Here is a 21,474-nt window from a genome sequence, read left to right as displayed (position 1 = left end):
GGTGTCTCATTCAGTAAAAACATTTTTTTTACATTCCATTCCGTTTTAAGGCTGTCTGTCCATAACGTTTTTAGCATTAAGACATTATTGTGAGGTTTTGTATTAGTGTTCCTAAAAATAGATGTAGTGGCCAAATAGTGCAGTTCCCCTTTAAGACATTTTTTAAAATTGTATGCAGTTAATTTAGTTTTAGGTGGGGTTTTTTTACCCTTTGCGTTCATATTTCGCTGCTTGTTGCATTTTTGTTGCCTTTCGCTTGATTGTAAAATATGTCGATGGAGAGGGGGTGTGACGTTCATATGTTGTCAATATTCAGTGTTTTATCATTCAAAGTTAATATTGTAAATCCCGCATTCTTTATTTTCATGTACATTCTGGGTGTCTCAATAAGTAAAAACATTTTTTTTTAATTCCTTTCCGTTTTCAGGCGGTCTGTCCATAATGATTTTAGCATTCAGACATTATTGTGAGGTTTTTGTATGAGTGTTCCTAAAAATAGATATACCGGCCGAATAGTGCAGTTCCCCTTTAAGACATTTTTAAAAATTGTATTCAGTTAATTTAGTTTTAGGTGGGGTTTTTTACCCTTCTCGTTCATATTTCGCTGTTTGTTGCATTTTTGTTGCCTTTCGCTTGATTGTAAAATATGTCGATGGAGGGGGGGTGTGATGTTCATATGTTGTCAATATTCAGTGTTTTATCGTGCACAGTTAATATTGTAAATCCCACATTCTTTATTTTCATGTACATTCTGGGTGTCTCATTCAGTAAAAAAAATTTTTGGATTTCATTCCGTTTTTAAGGCGGTCTGTCATTACGTTTTTAGCATTCAGACATTATTGGGAGGTTTTGCATTAGTGTTCCTAAAAATAGATGTACCGGCCAAATAGTGCAGTTCCCCTGTAAGACATGTTTTTAAATTGTATTCAGTTCATTTAGTTTTAGGTGGGTTTTTTTACCCTTTGCGTTCATATTTCGCTGTTTGTTGCATTTTTGTTGCGTTTCGCTTGATTGTAAAATATGTCGATAGAGGGGCCATGGGGGGGTAACATTCATATGTTGTCAATATTCCGCCTTAAAAACGGAATGGAATCAAAACATTTTTTTTTACTGAATGAGACACCCAGAATGTACATGAAAATAAAGAATGTCGGATTTACAATATTAACTGTAAATCCCACATTCTTTATTTTCATGTACATTCTGGGTGTCTCTTTCAGTAAAAAAATGTTTTGAGACACCCAAAATGTACATGAAAATAAAGAATGCGGGATTTACAATATTAACTATGAACGATAAAACACTGAATATTGACAACATATGAACGTCACACCCCCTCTCGATCAACATATTTTACAATCAAGTGAAACGCAACAAAAATGCAACAAACAGCGAAATATGAACGCAAAGGGTGAAAAAAAACTAAACTAAAACTAAATTAACTGAATACAATTTTAAAACATGTCTTAAAGGCGAACTGCACTATTTGGCCGGTATATCTATTTTTAGGAACACTAATGCAAAACCTCACAATAATGTCTGAATGCTAAAAATGTTATGACAGACCGCCTTAAAAACGGAATGGAATCAAAACATTTTTTTTACTGAATGAGACACCCAGAATGTACATGAAAATAAAGAATGTGGGATTTACAATATTAACTGTAAATCCCACATTCTTTATTTTCATGTACATTCTGGGTGTCTCTTTCAGTAAAAAAATGTTTTGAGACACCCAGAATGTACATGAAAATAAAGAATGCGGGATTTACAATATTAACTATGAACGATAAAACACTGAATATTGACAACATATGAACGTCACACCCCCTCTCGATCAACATATTTTACAATCAAGTGAAACGCAACAAAAATGCAACAAACAGAATAAAGAATGTGGGATTTACAATATTAACTGTAAATCCCACATTCTTTATTTTCATGTACATTGTGGGTGTCTCTTTCAGTAAAAAAATGTTTTAATTCCATTCCGTTTTTAAGGCGGTCTGTCATAACATTTTTAGCATTCAGACATTATTGTGAGGTTTTGCATTAGTGTTCCTAAAAATAGATATACCGGCCAAATAGTGCAGTTCGCCTTTAAGACATGTTTTAAAATTGTATTCAGTTAATTTAGTTTTAGTTTAGTTTTTTTTCACCCTTTGCGTTCATATTTCGCTGTTTGTTGCATTTTTGTTGCGTTTCACTTGATTGTAAAATATGTTGATCGAGAGGGGGTGTGACGTTCATATGTTGTCAATATTCAGTGTTTTATCGTTCATAGTTAATATTGTAAATCCCGCATTCTTTATTTTCATGTACATTCTGGGTGTCTCATTCAGTAAAAACATTTTTTAAAATTCCATTCTGTTTTTAAGGCGGTCTCTCATAACTTGTTTAGCATTCAGACATTATTGTATTAGTGTTCCTAAAAATTGACCCTCCTTTTAGACCAGTTGATCTGCCGTCTCTTTTCTGCTCTGCCCCCCTCTCCTGCATGGAGAGGTTATTAGGTGACCAAATATGATGCGCTAGCTGTTCAAAGTCGGGACCCGGGGTGGACCACTCATCTGTGCATCAGTTGATGATGTCTCTGCGCTGCTGACTCAAGATGATCCCCTGCTGGCCCCACTATGGACTGGACTCTCACACTATGAACTAGATCCACTCGACGTCCATTGCACCGGTCGCCAGGGGGGGAGGGTCCCCACATCTGCGGTCCCCTCCAAGGTTTCTCATTGTATCCCATTGGGTTGAGTTTTTTCTTGCCCTGATGTGGGATCTGAGCCGAGGATGTCGTAGTGGCTTGTGCAGCCCTTTGACTTTAAGGTTTTACTACTTACGTATAAAATACTACATGGTCTAGCTCCAACCTATCTTGCCGATTGTATTGTACCAAATGTCCCGGCAAGAAATCTGCGTTCAAAGAACTCCGGCTTATTAGTGATTCCCAGAGCCCCAAAAAAGTCTGCGGGCTATAGAGCGTTTTCTATTCGGGCTCCAGTACTATGGAACGCCCTCCCGGTAACAGTTAGAGATGCTACCTCAGTAGAAGCATTTAAGTCCCATCTTAAAACTCATTTGTATACTTTAAATAGACCCCCTTTTTAGACTAGTTGATCTGCCGTTTCTTTTCTTTTCTCCTCTGCCCCCCTCTCTCTTGTGGAGGAGGGGGGGACACACAGGTCTGGTGGCCATGGATGAAGTGCGGCTGTCCAGAGTCGGGACCCGTGGTGGACCGCTCGCCTGTGCATCAGTTGGGGACATCTCTGTGCTGCTGACCTGTCTCCGCTCGGGATGGTTTCCTGCTGGCCCCACTACGGACTGGACTCTCACTACTATTATGTTAGATCCACTGTGGACTGGACTTTCACAATACTACCGGTATGTTGGACCCACTCGACATCCATTGCTTTCGGTCTCCCCTTGAGGTTTCTCATAGTCATTCACATCGACGTCCCACTGGGGTGAGTTTTCCTTGCCCTTATGTGGGCTCTGTACCGAGGATGTTGTTGTGGCTTGTGCAGCCTTTTGAGACACTCATGATTAAGGGCTATAGAAATAAACTTTGATTGATTGATTAAGATATACCGGCCAAATAGTGCAGTTCTCCTTTAAGACATTTTTAAAAATTGCATTCGGTTAATTTTGTTATTTTACTCACAAAAAAACATTATTGAACATTTTGTTTCCCATACATTTGTATTAAGCCAAAATGTGTGCATTTAAAGGCCTACTGAAACCCACTACTACCGACCACGCAGTCTGATAGTTTATATATCAATGATGAAATCTTAACATTGCAACACATGCCAATACGGCCGGGTTAACTTATAAAGTGCAATTTTCAATTTCCCGGGAGACTTCCGCTTGAAAACGTCTAGGTATGATGACGTATGCGTGTGACGTCACGACGGCAACGGAAGTATTCGGACCCAATGTGTCACCATACAAACTGCTCTGTTTTCATCGAACAATTCCACAGTATTCTGGACATCTGTGTTGGTGAATCTGTTGCAATTTGTTTAATGGACAATGGAGACTGCAAATAAGAAAGTTGTAGTTGCGATCGGTGTATTAGTGGCGGACTACAGCAACACCAACACCAGGAGATTGTGTTGTGTTTGAGCTGGATAGCAGACGCGCTACAGTGCGTACAGCTTTGGCTTCCAAACATTTGATCGCTTGCCCGTACGTGCGTGTCGCTATGTGCATGTCACGTACGTAACTTTGGGGAAATATATGTTTCTTGCTGACTCTGATGGAGGCCGGGGTGTCGTCGAAAGCTACAACGCCCGCCGCCGCTCCGTAGCTAAGTTAGCTTCAATGGCTCGTTAGCAACATCATTGTTAAGCTTCGCCAAGCTGGAAATTATTAACCGTGTATTTACATGTTCATGGTTTAATAGTATTGTTGATCTTCTGTATATCCTTCCAGTCAGGTTTTTTTTTATTGTGTTTCTATCTGCATTTGAGCCTGATGCTATCACGTTAGCTCCGTAGCTAAAGAGCGTCGCCGATGTATTGTCGTGGAGATAAAAGTCACTGTGAATGTCCATTTCGCGTTCTCGACTCTCATTTTCAAGACGATATAGTATCCGAGGTGGTTTAAAATACAAATCTATGATCCACAATAGAAAAAGGAGAGTGTGGAATCCAATGAGACCTTGTACCTAAGTTACGGTCAGAGCAAAAAAAGATACACCCTGCACTGCCTCTCTAGTCCTTCACTCTAACGTTCCTCATCCACAAATCTTTCATCCTCGCTCAAATTAATGGGGTAATCGTCGCTTTCTCGGTCCGAATCACTCTCGCTCCATTGTAAACAATGGGGAATTGTGAGGAATCCTTCCTCCTGTGATGTCACGCTACTTCCGGTATAGGCAAGGCTTTTTTTTATCAGCGACAAAAAGTTGCGAACTTTATCGTCGTTGTTCTATACTAAATCCTTTCAGCAAAAATATGGCAATATCGCGAAATGATCAAGTATGACACATAGAATGGATCTGCTATCCCCGTTTGAATAAAAAAAAATAATTTCAGTAGGCCTTTAATGACATTCTGCCTGTAGTCCACTAGTATAAAAACGTGTGTGCAGATTGCCAGTCATCAGGTCAAATAATCCACAAAGGTAGACTGGAAGCAACTCTGAAACATCTTCAACACACGAGAAGAGTCCAGTTGCCTTCATCCAACCTTTGTGGACATAATTAAACTCCTTTCTCACAAACACAGTAGGCCACAAGACGAGCCATGCAAGGTGTCTCCTATTTTTACAAGGGAGTTGGCAACCCTACTCACCTCTGGAGTCACTGCTATCCTCTTCTTCTATATCCATGATCACTACAATAAAAATAAATAGCTACTATAATATATGTTGCTTATTACGAGCAGGAAAAAAGTGATTACGTCTGTTTTAGAAGCTCTTCGCGACGTTGCCTACTCACCACATCCAGTTTGGCTGTTTAATTTGCGCCAACTTCCTTGTGGCAAAAGTGAAAGTAGATTATTTTACACATTGCGACATTGGTCCAAAAAAAAGCATTTTTGTCATCAAATATCAGCTTCATTAAAAAAAAAGATCATCAAAATGGCTCGAACTAAAGAACGTCAGGGTTGAATAACTTGTTATTCGCCTTAAAACGCATTCCGAAAGCGGACCTATAGTCGGTCTCTTCATGCGTTTTCTACCCGGAGCCGTTTATTGGTGCACACGACAACACAAACCCAGAAGAAGCTGGTAGGACAAGTCTAAAGCCAGAATTATTTGTTTGTTGCATATTTTTTTAAGATTTCGTCATGGAAGACCAAGAGTTGCAACTCAAAGTCCGACGAGGTGAGCATATGCATTTTCATTTTTTTTTTGTTAAATGTATGTTAAGTTAGCCGGCTGGCTAGCTCGTTTTAGCCCCTCAAGACAACGTCAGAACTCCCACATTAAAGCATACATTTGGAGCAGTGAGCAGCAGTCGTGGCCGTGCTCTGGAATAATTTTGGTGATTTAACCCCCAATTCCAACCCTTGATGCTGAGTGCCAAGCAGGGAAGCAATCGGTCCCATTTTTATAGTCTTTGGTATGACTCGGCCGGGGTTTAAACTCACAACCTACCGATCTCAGGGTGGACACTCTAACCCAGTGGTTCTTAACCTGGGTTCGATCAAACCCTAGGGGTTCGGTGAGTCGGGGTCAGGGGTTCGGCGGAGGTCAAGACACACCCGACTCATCGTGTAAATACAAACTTCTCCCTATCGGCGTATTACGGATACGGCAACAGCAGAAGTCACACTGATTTGCAGGTGTGTAATTTGTTGTGAGTTTATGCACTGTGTTGGTTTTGTTCTTTGAACAAGGTGATGTTCATGCACGGTTCATTTTGTGCACCAGTAAAAAAAAACTGGTAACACTTTAGTATGGGGAACATATTCACCATAATTAGTTGCTTATTAACATGTAAATTAGTAACATATTGGCTCTTAACTAGTCATTATTAAGTACTTATTAATGCCTTATTCGGCATGGCCTTATTATAAGCCTAACCCTCTAACCCTGGCCCTAACCCTCTAACCCTAACCAAATAACTCTAAATTAAGTCTTTGTTACTTAGAATATGTTCCCCATACTAAAGTGTTACCAAAAACATATAACTTTGTCTTGGATTTGAAAAAAAAAAAAGTTTTTATTTTTCACTAAAGAAGGGTTCGGTGAATGCGCATATGAAACAGGTGGTGTTCGTTACCTCCAACAAGGTTAAGAACCACTGCTCTAACCACAAGGCCACTTCCACACAGTAGCTCAGTTTCAAAGGATGGAAAAAATAATGCAGGTATTAAGTAGACTAAAAATGTACCATAGTAGCAATAAAAAATATAACATATATGTAATATTTACATATTATCTTTTTTTTTGGCAGCTTAGTCAGGGAAGACCATGCTAATTTCGCTCTTGGGTCAGACACTTATTTCGATTTGATGTGTATTTTTTTATTGTATTTATTTATTTATTAATAAAATAATTTAATTACTTTAATACTTTAATTATTATTAATAGTTTATTGTTTTTACTGAAATAGTTTTGTCATCCTATTTTAGTCAATTATTAGTAATACATTTTCAGTTATGATGAGTGTTGTAATTATACAATACACTTGCACTATATTGCCAAAAGTATTTGGCCACCCATGCAAATGATGAGAATCAGGTGTCCTAATTACTTGGCCCGGCCACAGGTGTATAAAATCAAGCACTTAGGCATGGAGACTGTTTCTACAAACATATGTGAAAGAAATTGCCGCTCTCAGTGATTTCCAGCGTGGAAGTGTCATAGGATGCCACCTGTGCAACAAATCCAGTCGTGAACTTTCCTTTGAGTTAAAGTTAACTTGCTCCTAAATATTCCAAAGTCAACTGTCGGCTTTATTATAAGAACATTGAAGAGTTTTGGAACAACAGCAACTCAGCCACGAAGTGGTAGACCACGTAAACTGACAGAGGGGTCAGCGGAGGAATTATGGTTTAGGGTTATTTTTCAGGCGTTGGGCATGGCCCCTTAGTTCCAGTGAAAGGAACGTTGAATGCTCCAGGATACCAAAATATTTTAGACAATTCCATGCTCCCAACATTGTGGGAATAGTTTGGAGCAAGGCCTTCCTCTTCGAACATGACTGTGCACCAGTGCACAAAGCAAGGTCCATAAAGACATGTATGACAGAGTCTGTTGTAGATGAACTTGACTGGCCTGCACAGAGTCCTGACCTGAACCCGATAGAACACCTTTGGGATGAATTAGAACGGAGACTGAGAGCCAGGCCTTCTCGACCAACATCAGTGTGTGACCTCACCAATGCGCTTTTGGAAGAATGGTAGAAAATTCCTATAAACACACTCCGCAATCTTGTGGACAGCCTTTCCAGAAGAGTTAAAGTTGTAATAGCTGCAAAAGGTGGATGGACATCAAATTGAACCCTATGGGTTAGGAATGGGATGGCACTTCAAGTTCATATGTGAGTCAAGGCAGGTGGCCAAATACTTTTGGCAATATAGTGTATTTAATTATAATTGTCACATTTTAACTTGATGTTTTGTTGATACGGTACATTCATGTTTGTTGACAACGCCTAGCATGGCTGTACAAGCCAATTCTTGAGTGACAGTCCCTGTTGCACTTAGTGCAAACATGTTGAGAGACCTGCTGTGCGATGGTAGTTGCAGTGCGTTTCCTCCTGTCTCTCTTCTCCTCTGCGAGCTGGCCTCTCCCCAAATCAGCCTCTGCAATACCCCATCTAACTGCTTGTCGCCAGACATTTCGGTCCTCCGCCTGTATCTCCCAGCTGTCTAGAGGAATATTACACGCCTTCAGGTCTCTCTTGCATGCAGTATATAATATATACTGTTATATTATATTTAATTATATTTTTATATAATATATAACACATCCCAATTACCAACTTGCGCTTCAAAGTATTCTGTTTGGTCCGCAGTGAGTGACAAATTTACTGAAAGCATGTACGTCCTGGCCAACGAGCCGTCCGTGGCTCTATACAGACTGCAAGAGCACGTCAGGAGGTCCCTTCCTGAATTGGTGCAACATAAGGTATGCCCACATCTTATAGGACCAAATATGCATCGTGCAAAGATAGCAACGATCACTAAGCATGTTGTCATATTTTTGTAATTTCCCGTCCTACAGACCGACATGCAGTGCTGGGAGGAGCAAAGTCAAGGAGCCATCTACTCAGTAGAGTATGCATGCAGGTGTGTAAGGATGTTGTTCTCAATGGTTCCCACTGGTCCCTTTTTTATATTGGTTCGTTATTTGGTTCGTGCAGTGCCGTGAGAAGCATGGCGAACAGCAGCGTGTATTTCAAAAACATTGACGGCCTCCTCCGACAAGCGATCAGCATGAAGGAGCAGATCAGCGCCTCTCAGGGACGCAGGTAAAGAGGAGGATCTTCCTTTTACATACTCATTCTTCGGAAAGTTGTTTATTTTTTCTTGTCATTACTGCCGCACGTCTTCTTCAATGTATGTTTTATTGTGTTGTCCTGAGTTTTTTCTGCTTGTTTTTTCCGCTCCATGTTTATTAAGTTTGCATGACGCAACACCTTCACCCAGTCCCAATGTCGCTGCCTCACATGCATCATCCACCTCCGCGTGATGGAGCTGTCTGTCCAAGGTCAGTCATTGCATCAAACGACGCACTGTCACATTCTCACATACCGTGTGTAGTGCATGCTGTCATTAAAGGCCTACTGAAACCCACTACTACCGACCACACAGTCTGATAGTTTATATATCAATGATGAAATCTTAACATTGCAACACATGCCAATACGGCCGGGTTAACTTATAAAGTGCAATTTTAAAATTCCCGCCACACTTCCGATTGAAAAAGCCTTCGGAGGATGAGTATGCGCGTACGTCAATCATTGAACTGGAAGTATTGGTACCCCATTGAATACAATACAAAAAAGCTCTGTTTTCATTTCATAATTCCACAGTATTCTGGACATCTGTATTGGTGAATCTTTTGCAATTTGTTTAATGAACAATGGAGGCTGCAAAGAAGAACGTTGTAGGTGGGATCGGTGTATAGCGGCGGCTGTAGCAACACAACAAGGATTACTCACTTGGATAGCAGACGCGCTAGCCGATGCTAACCGGCCACTGCACGGATGATTGGGTGAAGTCCTTCGTCGCGCCGTCAATCGCTGGAACGCAGGTGAGCACGGGTGTTCATGAGCTGGGCAGATGAGGGCTGGCTGGCGTAGGTGGAGCGCTAATGTTTTATCATAGCTCTGTGAGGTCCGGTTGCTAAGTTGCTAAGTTAGCCTTAGCGTCGTTAGCAACAGCATTGTTAAGCTTTGCCAGGCTGAGATCTATTAACCGTGTAGTTACATGTACATGGTTTAATACTATTGTTGATCTTCTGTCTATCCTTCCAGTCAGGGATTTATTTATTTTGTTTCTATCTGCATTTGAGACAGATGCTATCACGTTAGCTCGTAGCTATCACGTTAGCTCGTAGCTAATGCTAATGAGCTTCGTCGATGTATTGTCGTGGAGATACAAGTCACTGTTAATGTCCATTTCGGGTTCTCGACTCTCATTTTCAAGAGTATATAGTATCCGAGGTGGTTTAAAATACAAATCCGTGACCCACAATAGAAAAAGGAGAGAGTGTGGAATCCAATGAGCCAGCTTGTACCTAAGTTACGGTCAGAGCGAGAAAAAAAAAAAAGTATTTCACTGCATTCTAGTCCGTCACTCTAACGTTCCTCGTCCACAATTCTTTCATCCTCGCTCAAATTAATGGGGTAATGGTCCGAATAGCTCTAGCTGCGTTGAAAACAATAGGAAAATATGAGGGAGTGAACAACTGACAACGTCATCACGCTACTTCCGTTTTTTTTTATCAGAGACCAAAAGTTGCGAACTTTATCGACGTTGTTCTATACTAAATCCTTTCAGCCAAAATATGGCAATATCGCAAAATGATCAAGTATGACACATAGAATGGATCTGCTATCCCCGTTTAAATAAAAAAAATTAATTTCAGTAGGCCTTTAAAAAGCATTAAAAGTCATTGAATGTATTTTGCGAAAATTAAGGCCTTAGCTGGCATTGAAAAGCATTAAGTTCGATGTCCTTAGGTCTTAAAAAATCTTGCAATTGTAGGCCGGGACCGAGAGTCAATAAGACAATTCATGGAACGATAAATAAACATTTGATTAATTTGCTGCCATTGATAAATTGCTATGTCCGTGTGTTTCTTTCTCCGTCTCCGGCTTTCAAACTAGATACAATAAGTCTCAGCACCTGAGTGCGTTTATTCCAAAGTGGAATTACATCAACAGAGAAAGTCCATTGTCAGTCATCCAAGATAATTTCAGAGTGGCCTTTTATTGTGGGCAGCCTAAGGCACACCTGTGCAATAATCATGCTGTTTCATCAGCATCCTGACATGCCGTGCCTGTGAAATGGAATGGATTATCTTTGCAAAGACGAAGTGCTCGCTAACAGAGATTTAGTCAGATTTGTGATCAATATTTGAGAGGAATAGATATTTTGTGTGTGTATATAGTAAAAGTTTTAGATCTTTGAGTTCAACTCATTGTAAATGGGAACAAAAACAAAAGTGTTGCGTTTATATTTTTGTTCAGTATAGAATAACTATCTGCAGTAGGACGCGGCACCAAGCAGTGTGGGTGGGGAGCATTTCCACAGAGTGTTTCCAGAGCAGCCAGCCTGAAATGCGGGTGTCAGGGACAGACGCGGAAGGAGATTTTTACAACAAAGTTCTAAAGTTTAGTGATGTATCAGATTGTAGGTGGGATTTTTTTTACCCTTCACGTTCATATTTTGCTGTGTTTGTTGCATTGTTGTTGCATTTCGCTTGATTGTGAAATAAGTCGATCGAGAGGCGGTGTGACGTTCATATGTTGTCAATATTCAGTGTTTTATCGTTCATAGTTAATATTGTAAATGGACATTATGGGCGTCTCATTCAGTAAAAAAATTAAAAATTCCATTCTGTTTTTTAAGGCGGTCTGTCGTAACGTTTTTAGCTTTCAATCAGACATTATTGTGAGGTTTTGTATTAGTGTTCCTAAAAATAGATATACCGGCCCCCAGACAATTTTTTTTCCTCTAAATTTGGCCCCTCGAGTCAAAATAATTGCCCAGGCCTTGTGTAAACTGTGTGTAATGTTACAGTGGGCAAACATATTAAATATATTGGTTAAATAAAACCTCTGCCTTGTTTTGAACGAATCCTTTGGCTTTCTACACTACTGTATTTTAATGTTGGTCATTTCTGAGTTAGTACTTGGTGAAAAACGTTTGAGAACCACTGAACTATGGTATTCAATTGTGCCCAATAACTCTACAAAATGGGCTGAGTGATCGTTCTATACTGAGAAAAATACGATATGGAAGTGTTTATTATGGCGCGTTATGGCGCAGGATGCCACAAAGCCTGCCAGAAAAAGGAAATAATATTGATAGATTTAATTTGTTACGCACTTTTCATTTAAACAAATCTTAAACTGCTACAGTTCAAATTAATATTTCAAACAATAAAAGCGTAGCCATTAAAACAGATGAATGACTAAGACGAAAACACATCAGAAACACAAAACATGCAAAATAGTAGGTTTTCTAACTTCTTGTCTCTTTATCTTTGTGTTTTTTAGTACTTTGTTCAAAAAATTTCAGTGCGTATATAGTACTATTTGAGTCCATTCAAGAATACCGTGATAATAATAACTGTGATACTTTTAGTCACGATAACTTCATATAAAATGTTCATATTATTACATCACTAGTGTGGCAGAAATTGGTGTATTCTCCCAAATAGACTATTAAATGTATTCAATTGTTGAAATACAGTATATGTAAAGAAACAAACATTTTTTTAAGTATGTATAAACAGGAATATAATTATTTTAATGAATATTGGTGAGAAATCATTTTGGGACACATAAAAACATTGGCATATTGTGCAGAAATGTATGGCAAATATCCACTGAATGACACTGAAGTGGCAATGATGTATATTACAAATAATGTACTTTAGTGTATAAAGATATACAGGCTGAATTTCATCCTTTTTTAAATACAGCCTTCTTTAAGTTACACAAGGGTAGAGTCTTTTGCCGTAATCCCGGACTTGCGTGCCAGGACGCTCCTCATCTCATTGTTGACGCCGTTCCAGGGTTTAGCCTGGGCCTGTAGTAAAGCGGACTCCGTAGACAAGGACCTGTTTGAGCGAGGACAGCCGCCACCTCCGCTGCTGTAGCCGTCCACGTTGCTAAGATGGCCTTGTGACTCTTTAGCAGCAGGGGAGTACTCTTGCTGATAGTGCTGGTGTCTGGGACTGCCTGACGGAGTGAGCGAGATGTGATGCTGGAGTTGAGACTGCCTGCCGGGCCCTCGAAGTTTGTCCACTCCGATTTTCAGCTCGCAGGGCCAAGAGACGGGACTGTTGCTGCGTCGGTGCTCATTCCGGAAGAGGGTTTCGAGATGGTCGGCACGGCTGCGTTTAGCTATTTGAGAGACCTTAACCAGAGAGTGGATCACTAATACTAGCAGGATCAAGATCCCAGAGGCCAGGACGCATGCGCTGGCAATACCTGTCTCCGCCTCAAATGTTAGGAGCATAAAGATGGACATAGCTGCCAAGAAATGAGATAAGAGAAGGAAGTTACATTCTGGGGGAGGTGGGGAATAACTGTATTAAGCCACATTTCCACCAAGCAGTACAGCTCCAGTTTCCACAGATAAAATCCCCAAAGTCTGCATACGCACAAAAATATTGACACTTATAAAACCTGGCGGACGCACATGTTCAGTTGGAGGTAAACCCACCTCACATTAGACATTGGCCGATAAGTTAATTAGTTAAACCAGGGGTGTCAAACTCATTTTAGATGGGGGGCCACATGGAGAAAAATCTACTCCCAAGTGGGCCTGACTAGTAAAATCACGGCGCGATAACTTAAAAATAAAGACAACTTCAGATTGTTTCTTTGTTTAGAAATAAAACAAGCACATTCTGAAAATGTACAAATCATAATGTTGTTGGAGTTTTTTTTACACTTACATGTTGCAGTTAATAGTATTCTATCTTTGTCATTATTTATACTTTCTGAATAAATTATGTGATAATGTTCATCAATCAACTCATTGGTGTTCATTTTCAATCTATCAAGATAAAAAAATTATATAAAAATTAAATTACAGGATGTTATTTATGTAGTTTGCTCATTTTCCTCGACTGGTGCACTAACAATGTGTTTTTTTTACACATGTAGCATCATCTACAAAGAATTGCTATTGCGACATCTAGTGGACACATTTAGGACAGCTGTTTCTTTCATTCAAATATTTCGGCTCATTTTTATACTTAGCAAACTCATCCCACGTGCCGGATATAACCTCTTCTCGGGCGCTGTACGTTTGACACCCCTGAGTTAAACGATAAATGAAAATGATCTCTATAACTTTGCCAGCATTAGTGAATTGCCATGTTAATGTGTGTTTGTTTTCTTCATATCTCGGTTTCAAACAGGTTGCGAGAGGTTTCACTCTGTGCATCGCTTGGCACCTGAGTGCGTCTATTCAGTTGCAGAATTAAATGAAGGGATTGAACACTCTTGTCAGTTACCCATAATCTTTGTCTCTGTGAGTGGAGGCGGGACTGCTCGCTTCTGACATGGGCAGAGCCTTACTTGTTGCTATAGTGAGAGGCACCACAAAGTAACAAAAATTAGGAAGACTAAAGATGATTGCAAAACTGTAGAAATATTTCGGCTTCTAACTGAATCAGCAAGGTTAAGCTATCAACACGGAAAAACTAGCCAGTATACCAAATTTATGGTGGCTGACAGGGGAAAAACACACCCAACCTAGTTTTTCGAAATGGGTAAAAAAACTGCACTTATTAAATGCAAATTTTTTTTTTTTTACAAAGATTAAGAAACAATTTTATTTTTAGTTTGTTTACTTACTAAATGGTCTAATGCATCTAAACAAAAACAAAATAAAATCCAGCTTACCCAAAACAGAGCTGCGAGACTAGCTCTCCATTGCTCATTTAGGACCGGCTTTGAGATAATGCATAATGAATTGTCATGGATGAGAGTTGGTGAAAGACTAGCTTGTAGTTTGATTCTATTTTTTAAAAACATCTATACATACCATAAACCTGCTTATCTGTATTCTCAGCTGTTGCTTGCTAGTGACAGTTGAGTTGAGTTGAGTTTGGGTTTATTTCGAACATGCATGCGTACAACATGATACATCACAATTTCCAGTTTCTCTATTCACAACTATGGTACTAGGCTACCCTTGAGAGGTGCTCTCACCCACCTTAAACCAAAAACTGATGTTTTGAAAAAGACTGTTATGTATAGGGCAATCACTTACAGTATCAATCACCAGCAGAGTGGGTTTTAAAAATAGACTGAGAGGAGAAGTATTGCAGAAAGAGATTATTCTAGCTCGTACCTAAATTCATGACTGGTTCATTTATCTTCTTTTGACTTATTTTTTGCTTAAATTCATTATTGTTTCTGGTTATCGTTTTTATATTGATATTATCTTGATTTTGTATGTACTTTATGTCATATTTTATTCATTATGGTACTTTTTCGTCACTTAAAATATTGTTTGTCTTTGGTACACTAATGCAGTGTTTTTCAACAGTGTGCCGCGGCACACTAGTGTGCCGTGAGATACAGTCTGGTGTGCCGTGGGAGATTATCTAATTTCACCTATTTGGGGTAAAAAAAAATTTCTGCAAACCAGTAGTTATAGTCTGCAAATGATGTGTTGTTGTTGTTGAGTGTCGGTGCTGTCTAGAGCTCGGCAGAGTAACCGTCTAATACTCTTCCATATCAGTAGGTGGCAGCAGGTAGCTAGTGTGCAGGTAAAAAATGTGTTCAATGCTCAAACCAAAAATAAACAAAAGGTGAGTGTCCCTAAGAAAAGACATTGAAGCCTAGGGAAGGCTATGCAGAACGAAACTAAAACTGAACTGGCTACAAAATAGACAAAAACAGAATGCTGGACGACAGCAAAGACTTACTGTGGAGCAAAGACAATGTACATCCGAACATGACATGACAATCAACAATGTCCCCACAAAGAAGAATACAAACAACTGAATTATTCTTGTTTGCTAAAACAAAATAGATGCGGGAAATATCGCTCAAAGGAAGACATGAAACTGCTACAGGAAAATACCAAAAAAAGAGAAAAGGCCACCAAAATTGGAGCGCAAGACAAGAACTAAAACACTACACACAGGAAAACAGCAAAAAACTCCAAATAATTCATGTCATGATGTGACAGGTGGTGACAGTACACCTACATTGAGACAAGATCTATATTGATGCATGCTTGGTTATGCTTTAAAGTCATATCCAACAATTGCGACAACAACTTTTTACTGTCAACTGAGTTTAGTTTTTTTAATGATTTCTGCTGGTGGTGTGCCTCCGCAAATTTTCAACGCAAAAAAGTGTGCCTTGGCTCAAAAAAAGTTGAAAATCACTGCACTAATGGGTATATTGTGTGCCATTGGTTCTTTGTTTTATTTTTGCAAAAAATATATATCTATTTTTATATTGCTCTTTTTTATCTTTGGTATGAACATTATTATGTAAACTCCAAGTTATTTAGTTTTTGTTTTTTGTTGTTGCTATTTTTGTATTACAACATTTTATTATTGATCATGTTGTACTGCATTGTAATCTTTTGTTTTGTGATTGTGTGATGTTTTTTTGCCTGAACCCCAGGAAGAATAGTTTCCACTGCGGTGTAGACTAATGGGGATCCTTAATAAACTAAACTAAACTAACGATAAAGGTGTATTGTATTTGAAAGGGTTACTTGCCTTATTATTAGGGGTGTAACGGTACACAAAAATTTTGGTTCAGTATGACCTCGGTTTAGAGGTCACGGTTCGGTTCATTTTCGGTACAGTAAGAAAACAACAAAATATAAATTTTTTGGTTATTTATTTACCAAATTTGCAAAATCTTCCACCAAAAATATTTTTCTTAGTGGAATATTTGATGTGAAGTAATCGGAACCTTGGATAGGTCAATAATTCATAATAACATTGATTTTGATTCAATATTATGTTTTGAGCAATGACAGTTTGAAAGAAAAAAAAACAGTTTTTTTTTTATTAGTCAACATTGCAACTTTTTCTAAATTACATTTAACCTTTAAGCTTTTTTATTTCACTTTTGTTATGTTTTTGTTTATTTTAATAGTATTTTTAGAATGTGCCGTGGGCCTTTAAAACATTAGTTGTGGGCCGCAAATGGCCTCCGGGGCACACTTTTGACACCCCTGCTATAGATAATAAAAAAATGTATCTGATAAATCTATCGATAAAAAGCAGAGCCTGGCGACGCATGCACGTTTATCATAACTCTCTCGCTCTCTCTGTCTCTGTCTCTGCCCCTCCCTCACGAATGCTGCTGCCCGCACAATTTGTTTTGTTTTTAACCCCTTCTTAACCCTGAACGTACATTGAAAATACACGCAACCCTAACTCAAAATGCCGGACGTTTGAGGCATTTAAGAAACTCCGCCGGGACAGCCCCGCAAAAGAGGACATGTCCGGTGAAAAGAGGACGTATGGTCAGTCTATCGTAGCCCGATCGCTGCTAGCATGCCGTGTGTTGTGCCTCGGTGTGCATTGTTTACACAACGTGCGGTACGCTACTTAATATGTCCGTGTGGAAACTCGTTCGGTACACCTCCGAACCGAACCGGAACCCCCGTACCGAAACGGTTCAATACAAATACACGTACCGTTACACCCCTACTTATTATTATTATTATTGTTATTATTACATATGATTACATCAGTGCTTAATTTGGTTTTAAAATATTATTGACAATAATATTGTTTTTTCAAAATAATTTATGGGACAATTTATCGTCAGGATAGGCCTACCTCACGCAACTCCCTTTCACGCCTTGACTTCACAATAGAAGTTCAATGCAAAGTGACTTAATTTGTGGCATCTATATCAAAGGACACTTTCTTCATTTTTTTTTTCATTGTTCTTAATCTAAATCATGGCTGCTGAGGAGACAATGAAAGAGGAAATTTCACAGAGCGAAGAGGTGGAGGCCTGAAAAAACATCTTATTTGGAGGATACAAACAAAGAGAGAACGATGATGTAATGGCATCATTTTGTGAACAGCATGAGTGCACTGCGCACTGTGCCAGAACTTTAAAAAAGTGGTCGGATCACGTTTCGAGATTATCTAATTGATGCTACATTTTAGATTAAAAAAAAAATGTTGTAAAATCTGGTTCATTTCAAGATGGTATTATATACAGTATGTATACTTTGTATCTGCTGATGTAGTTCGAGGCCAATATACGTCAAAATGCCAAAATAGTAGGGGTGTAACGGTACGTGTATTTGTACTGAACCGTTTTGGTACGGGGGGTTCGGTTCGGAGGTGTACCGAACGAGTTTCCACACGAACATATTAAGCTAAGCTAAAGTCTTAACAAGCTGCTCCGCTTCCTTCTGCCTGTCTCTGTCAGTACACAGCACCCAGCATTGTCCCACCCACACAACCATCTGATTGGTTACAAACAGAGCGGTAACAGCCAATCAGCAGTGCGTATTCAGAGCGGTAACAGCCAATCAGCAGTGCGTATTCAGAGCTTTTTCTGTGTTGATTGAGCTGTGTTGAAGCAGCAAAAAAGGACATTATGTTAAATTAAGAGTGTCTGTCTCTGATAGTTGATATAATAATGTAACTGCATCATTAAGCCTACATGAACTCCATGGTGTTCAGGGATGAATAGTCTCTCCTATTGCTATTGTACTATTTTTTCAGCTATAGTTACATTAATCATTAGTAATGCAGCAGCCTAGTTTTGAATGGCAGGGTCTCTGCTATCACATGTTAAAAAAATATAACATTTACTTTAAAAAAAATCAACTACAGGCTTCCCAAGTGCTGTAATAAATTAAGCATGATGAGTTGACTTGAAACTGTTTAATGTTGCACTTCTTATATGTAGAACAAAAGTTTTGTCATTTTATTTAATCTGAGCAACAATTTGAGGCAGTTTAATGTGGATTAACGTGGGCAGAATTATTATAGTGTTACCAATGTTAAAAGGATAAAGCCATTGTTTACAAATTTGGTAAATAAATAACCAAAACATTTATATTTTCTTGTTTTCTTACTGTACCGAAAATGAACCGAACCGTGACCTCTAAACCGAGGTACGTACCGAACCAAAATTTTTGTGTACCGTTACACCCCTACAAAATAGTGGCACCGATAATCGGTCGATCTCTAGTGGAGATTATTGTCACGTTCGATACATGGCAGCTAGTTAGCCTTGTGTTCATGCAACCAATAATTGTGCGAGCTTAAAGGGGAACTGCACTTTTTTTTTTTTTTGTCTATCGTTCACAATCATTATGAAAGACATGACGACGGATGTAATTTTTTAATGCATTCTAACTCATAAATAAACTTAACCCTTGTGTGGTGTTCGGGTCTGTGGGACCTGTTTTCGATTTTTATTAAAAGAAAAATGATACAATTAATTAATTTTTCAAACTGAGACTCACTGGCTTTGGCTCATTTTCTGTGAAGAACATATATCAGAATACATATTTAATGAACACACACCATACACCCCCTACACATTTCTATTACATATAAGATGTCCGGGGTCCACTGGACCCGGGGCTAATAGAAGTGTGGAAATAGATGTTCTGTGTACCACACACACACACACACACACACACACACACACACACACACACACACACACACACACACACACACACACACACACACACACACAAAGCAGGCCTAGACGGGGAGGATAGAGTGTAGGTACACAGAACATCAGAGGGTCAAATGTGCGACAAAATGAGAGCAGACAGTGTTGACAAACAATGTTGCAACCTTGTGTGGGAAGCGCATGTGCAGAAACACAAAAGAAGAATCCTTGTGGGATGCAGAAACTGGCAGAGAAATTTCCATGCAACGTTCATATTGTTGTTACTCAGCCAGTGTTTGTGGGTCTTAGACTTAGACTTACTTTTTATTGTCGTTCAAATTTGAACTTTACAGTACAGATAAGAACGAAATTTTGTTGCATTAGCTGGTTGGCGGTGCAGGATAAAAAAGTAATAAGGTGCAGATATAAATAAATAGATTACTGTAAAGATAAATATATTGCACTTTTGCATATGCATCTACGTTTATGGATGAATGTTATATTGTCTTTATATTCCAGCGAGTTCATCCATTTTTGGGGGGAATTGAGGGGATTATTATAATGCGTTCAAGAGTCTTACGGCCTGAGGGAAGAAGCTGTTACAGAACCTAGAGGTTCTGCTACAGAGGCTGCGGACCTCCTTCTAGAGTCCAGCAGTGAAAACAGTCCTTGGTGGGGTTGGGAGGAGTCTCTGCAGAATTTCTGAGCCCTGGCCAGGCAGCGGCTTTTTGCGATCTCATGGATAGAAGGAAGAGGAGTCCTGATGATCTTTTCCGCCGTCCTCACCACTCTCTGGAGAGACTTCCAGTCTGAGGCATTGCAGGCTACAGTCCAGACAGAGATGCAATTGGTCGGCAGGCTCTCTATAGTGCCTCTGTAGAATGTGCTGAGAATGAGGGGAGGGAGCTGTGCTCTTTTCATCAGACGCAAAAAGTGCATGCGCTGTTGAGCTCTTTTTACAAGAGCTCCGGTGTGTAGGGACCAGGTCATATTGTCAGTTATCTGCCCCCCCAGGAACTTGGTGCTGCTTACCATCTCCACCGCTGTGCCGTTGATGAAGAGTGGAGCGTGGCTGGACTGGTGCTTCCTGAAGTCGACAATGATCTCCTTGGTCTTGTCGACATTCAGGACCAGGTTGTTGGTTCTGCACCAGTCAACCAGATGTTTCACCTCCTCCCTGTAGTCCATGTCGTTGTTGTCACGGATGAGGCCCACTACTGTTGTGTTGTCCGCATACTTCACAATGTGGTTAGTAGTGGACTTGGCGCAGCAGTCATGGGTCATCAACGTGAACAGCAGCGGACTCAGGATGCAGCCGGTGCTCAGGGAGATGGCACTGGAGTTGTTGTCGCCCACTCTCACAGACTGGGGTCTGTCTGTGAGGAAGTCAAGCAGCCAGTTGCATAGGGGGGTACTGAATCCAAGGGGGGCCAGTTTCCTCACCAAGTGCTGCGGAATGATGGTGTTGAATGCCGAGTTGAAGTCCAGAAACAACATCCGCACGTGTGTGTCCTTTCCTTCCAGATGTGCTAAGCTCAGGTGGAGTGCAGAGGAGATGGCGTCCTCTGTGAAACGGTTAAGGCGATAAGCAAACTGGTATGGGTCGAATGTGGGGGGAAGTCTGGAGACAATGTATTCCTTTACCAGCCTCTCGAAGCACTTCATTACAGATGTTTTTTGGGATAAGTCAGTATTTTAACATAAAAGTGTTTAATTGTGAGGCATTAAAAGCCACAAAATGCAATGGGTCCATCAGACCCACAAACACTGGCTGAGTAACAACAATATGAACACCACACAAGGGTTAAATAAAAGTCTGCTTACATTGGAGCCAATGAAGGTCCTCTATTCCGCCCATAAAACGTAATAAATTAAAAAAAACATCCAAAACCCGCCAAAAATACTCCATTTACATTGTGTGACTTGAATATTAACCAATTATTTGTGATATTGTTATTATAAGCCCTAACACAGACAAACTATTTATAGTAGCACCATGATCACAAGCTTGCGGACCAATGTTGACATGGTCGACTGATCAGCTGCTTTCTCGTTTCCTTGCTCGTCAAACTTTATTGTAGATCATAAATAATGCCTCTCACCTGGAAAGTAGAAAGATGAGGACGTATTCCGATAAATTGGTACACTTAGACAGCCAATTTAGACCCTGGAATAGCGAGAACGACACA

General features: G+C 39.7%; 3 protein-coding genes across 8 annotated transcripts in view; 1 reads left to right on the top strand and 2 right to left on the bottom strand.

Annotated features, from left to right (window-relative positions):
• Positions 1-5,716, bottom strand: part of rfxank (regulatory factor X-associated ankyrin-containing protein) — a 21,840-nt gene extending 16,124 nt beyond the window's left edge. Inside the window, exons 1-2 of one of the 5 annotated variants that reach the window (XM_062039238.1) lie at positions 5,447-5,716; positions 5,301-5,342 (exon numbers count right to left, since the gene is read on the bottom strand). In XM_062039238.1, the coding sequence (XP_061895222.1) occupies positions 5,301-5,337 (37 nt within the window). In that variant the 5' untranslated portion in view covers positions 5,338-5,342; positions 5,447-5,716. Of the gene's footprint in view, positions 1-5,300 lie in introns of all 5 variants that reach the window. The other 4 variants (XM_062039241.1, XM_062039240.1, XM_062039242.1 and 1 more) reach the window with 4 other exon arrangements.
• The window catches only part of borcs8 (BLOC-1 related complex subunit 8), a 17,509-nt gene continuing 1,671 nt past the window's right edge, over positions 5,637-21,474 (top strand). Inside the window, exons 1-5 of one of the 2 annotated variants that reach the window (XM_062039243.1) lie at positions 5,640-5,835; positions 8,477-8,589; positions 8,686-8,750; positions 8,825-8,932; positions 9,084-9,171. In XM_062039243.1, coding sequence (XP_061895227.1) covers positions 5,799-5,835; positions 8,477-8,589; positions 8,686-8,750; positions 8,825-8,932; positions 9,084-9,153 — 393 coding nt within the window. In that variant the 5' untranslated portion in view covers positions 5,640-5,798 and the 3' untranslated portion in view covers positions 9,154-9,171. Of the gene's footprint in view, positions 5,836-8,476; positions 8,590-8,685; positions 8,751-8,824; positions 8,933-9,083; positions 9,172-21,474 lie in introns of those variants that run through there. The other variant, XM_062039244.1, reaches the window with a different exon arrangement.
• The window catches only part of tmem221 (transmembrane protein 221), a 24,194-nt gene continuing 15,125 nt past the window's right edge, over positions 12,406-21,474 (bottom strand). The window contains exon 3 of the mRNA XM_062039237.1: positions 12,406-13,171. Within this exon, the coding sequence (XP_061895221.1) occupies positions 12,630-13,171 (542 nt within the window). The 3' untranslated portion in view covers positions 12,406-12,629. The remainder of the gene's footprint in view (positions 13,172-21,474) is intronic.

Source organism: Entelurus aequoreus, linkage group LG27 (genome assembly GCF_033978785.1).
Source record: "Entelurus aequoreus isolate RoL-2023_Sb linkage group LG27, RoL_Eaeq_v1.1, whole genome shotgun sequence".
NCBI lineage: Eukaryota > Metazoa > Chordata > Actinopteri > Syngnathiformes > Syngnathidae > Entelurus > Entelurus aequoreus.
Note: the sequence above shows the minus strand (reverse complement) of the source record. Positions and strands in the feature narration are given on the sequence as shown.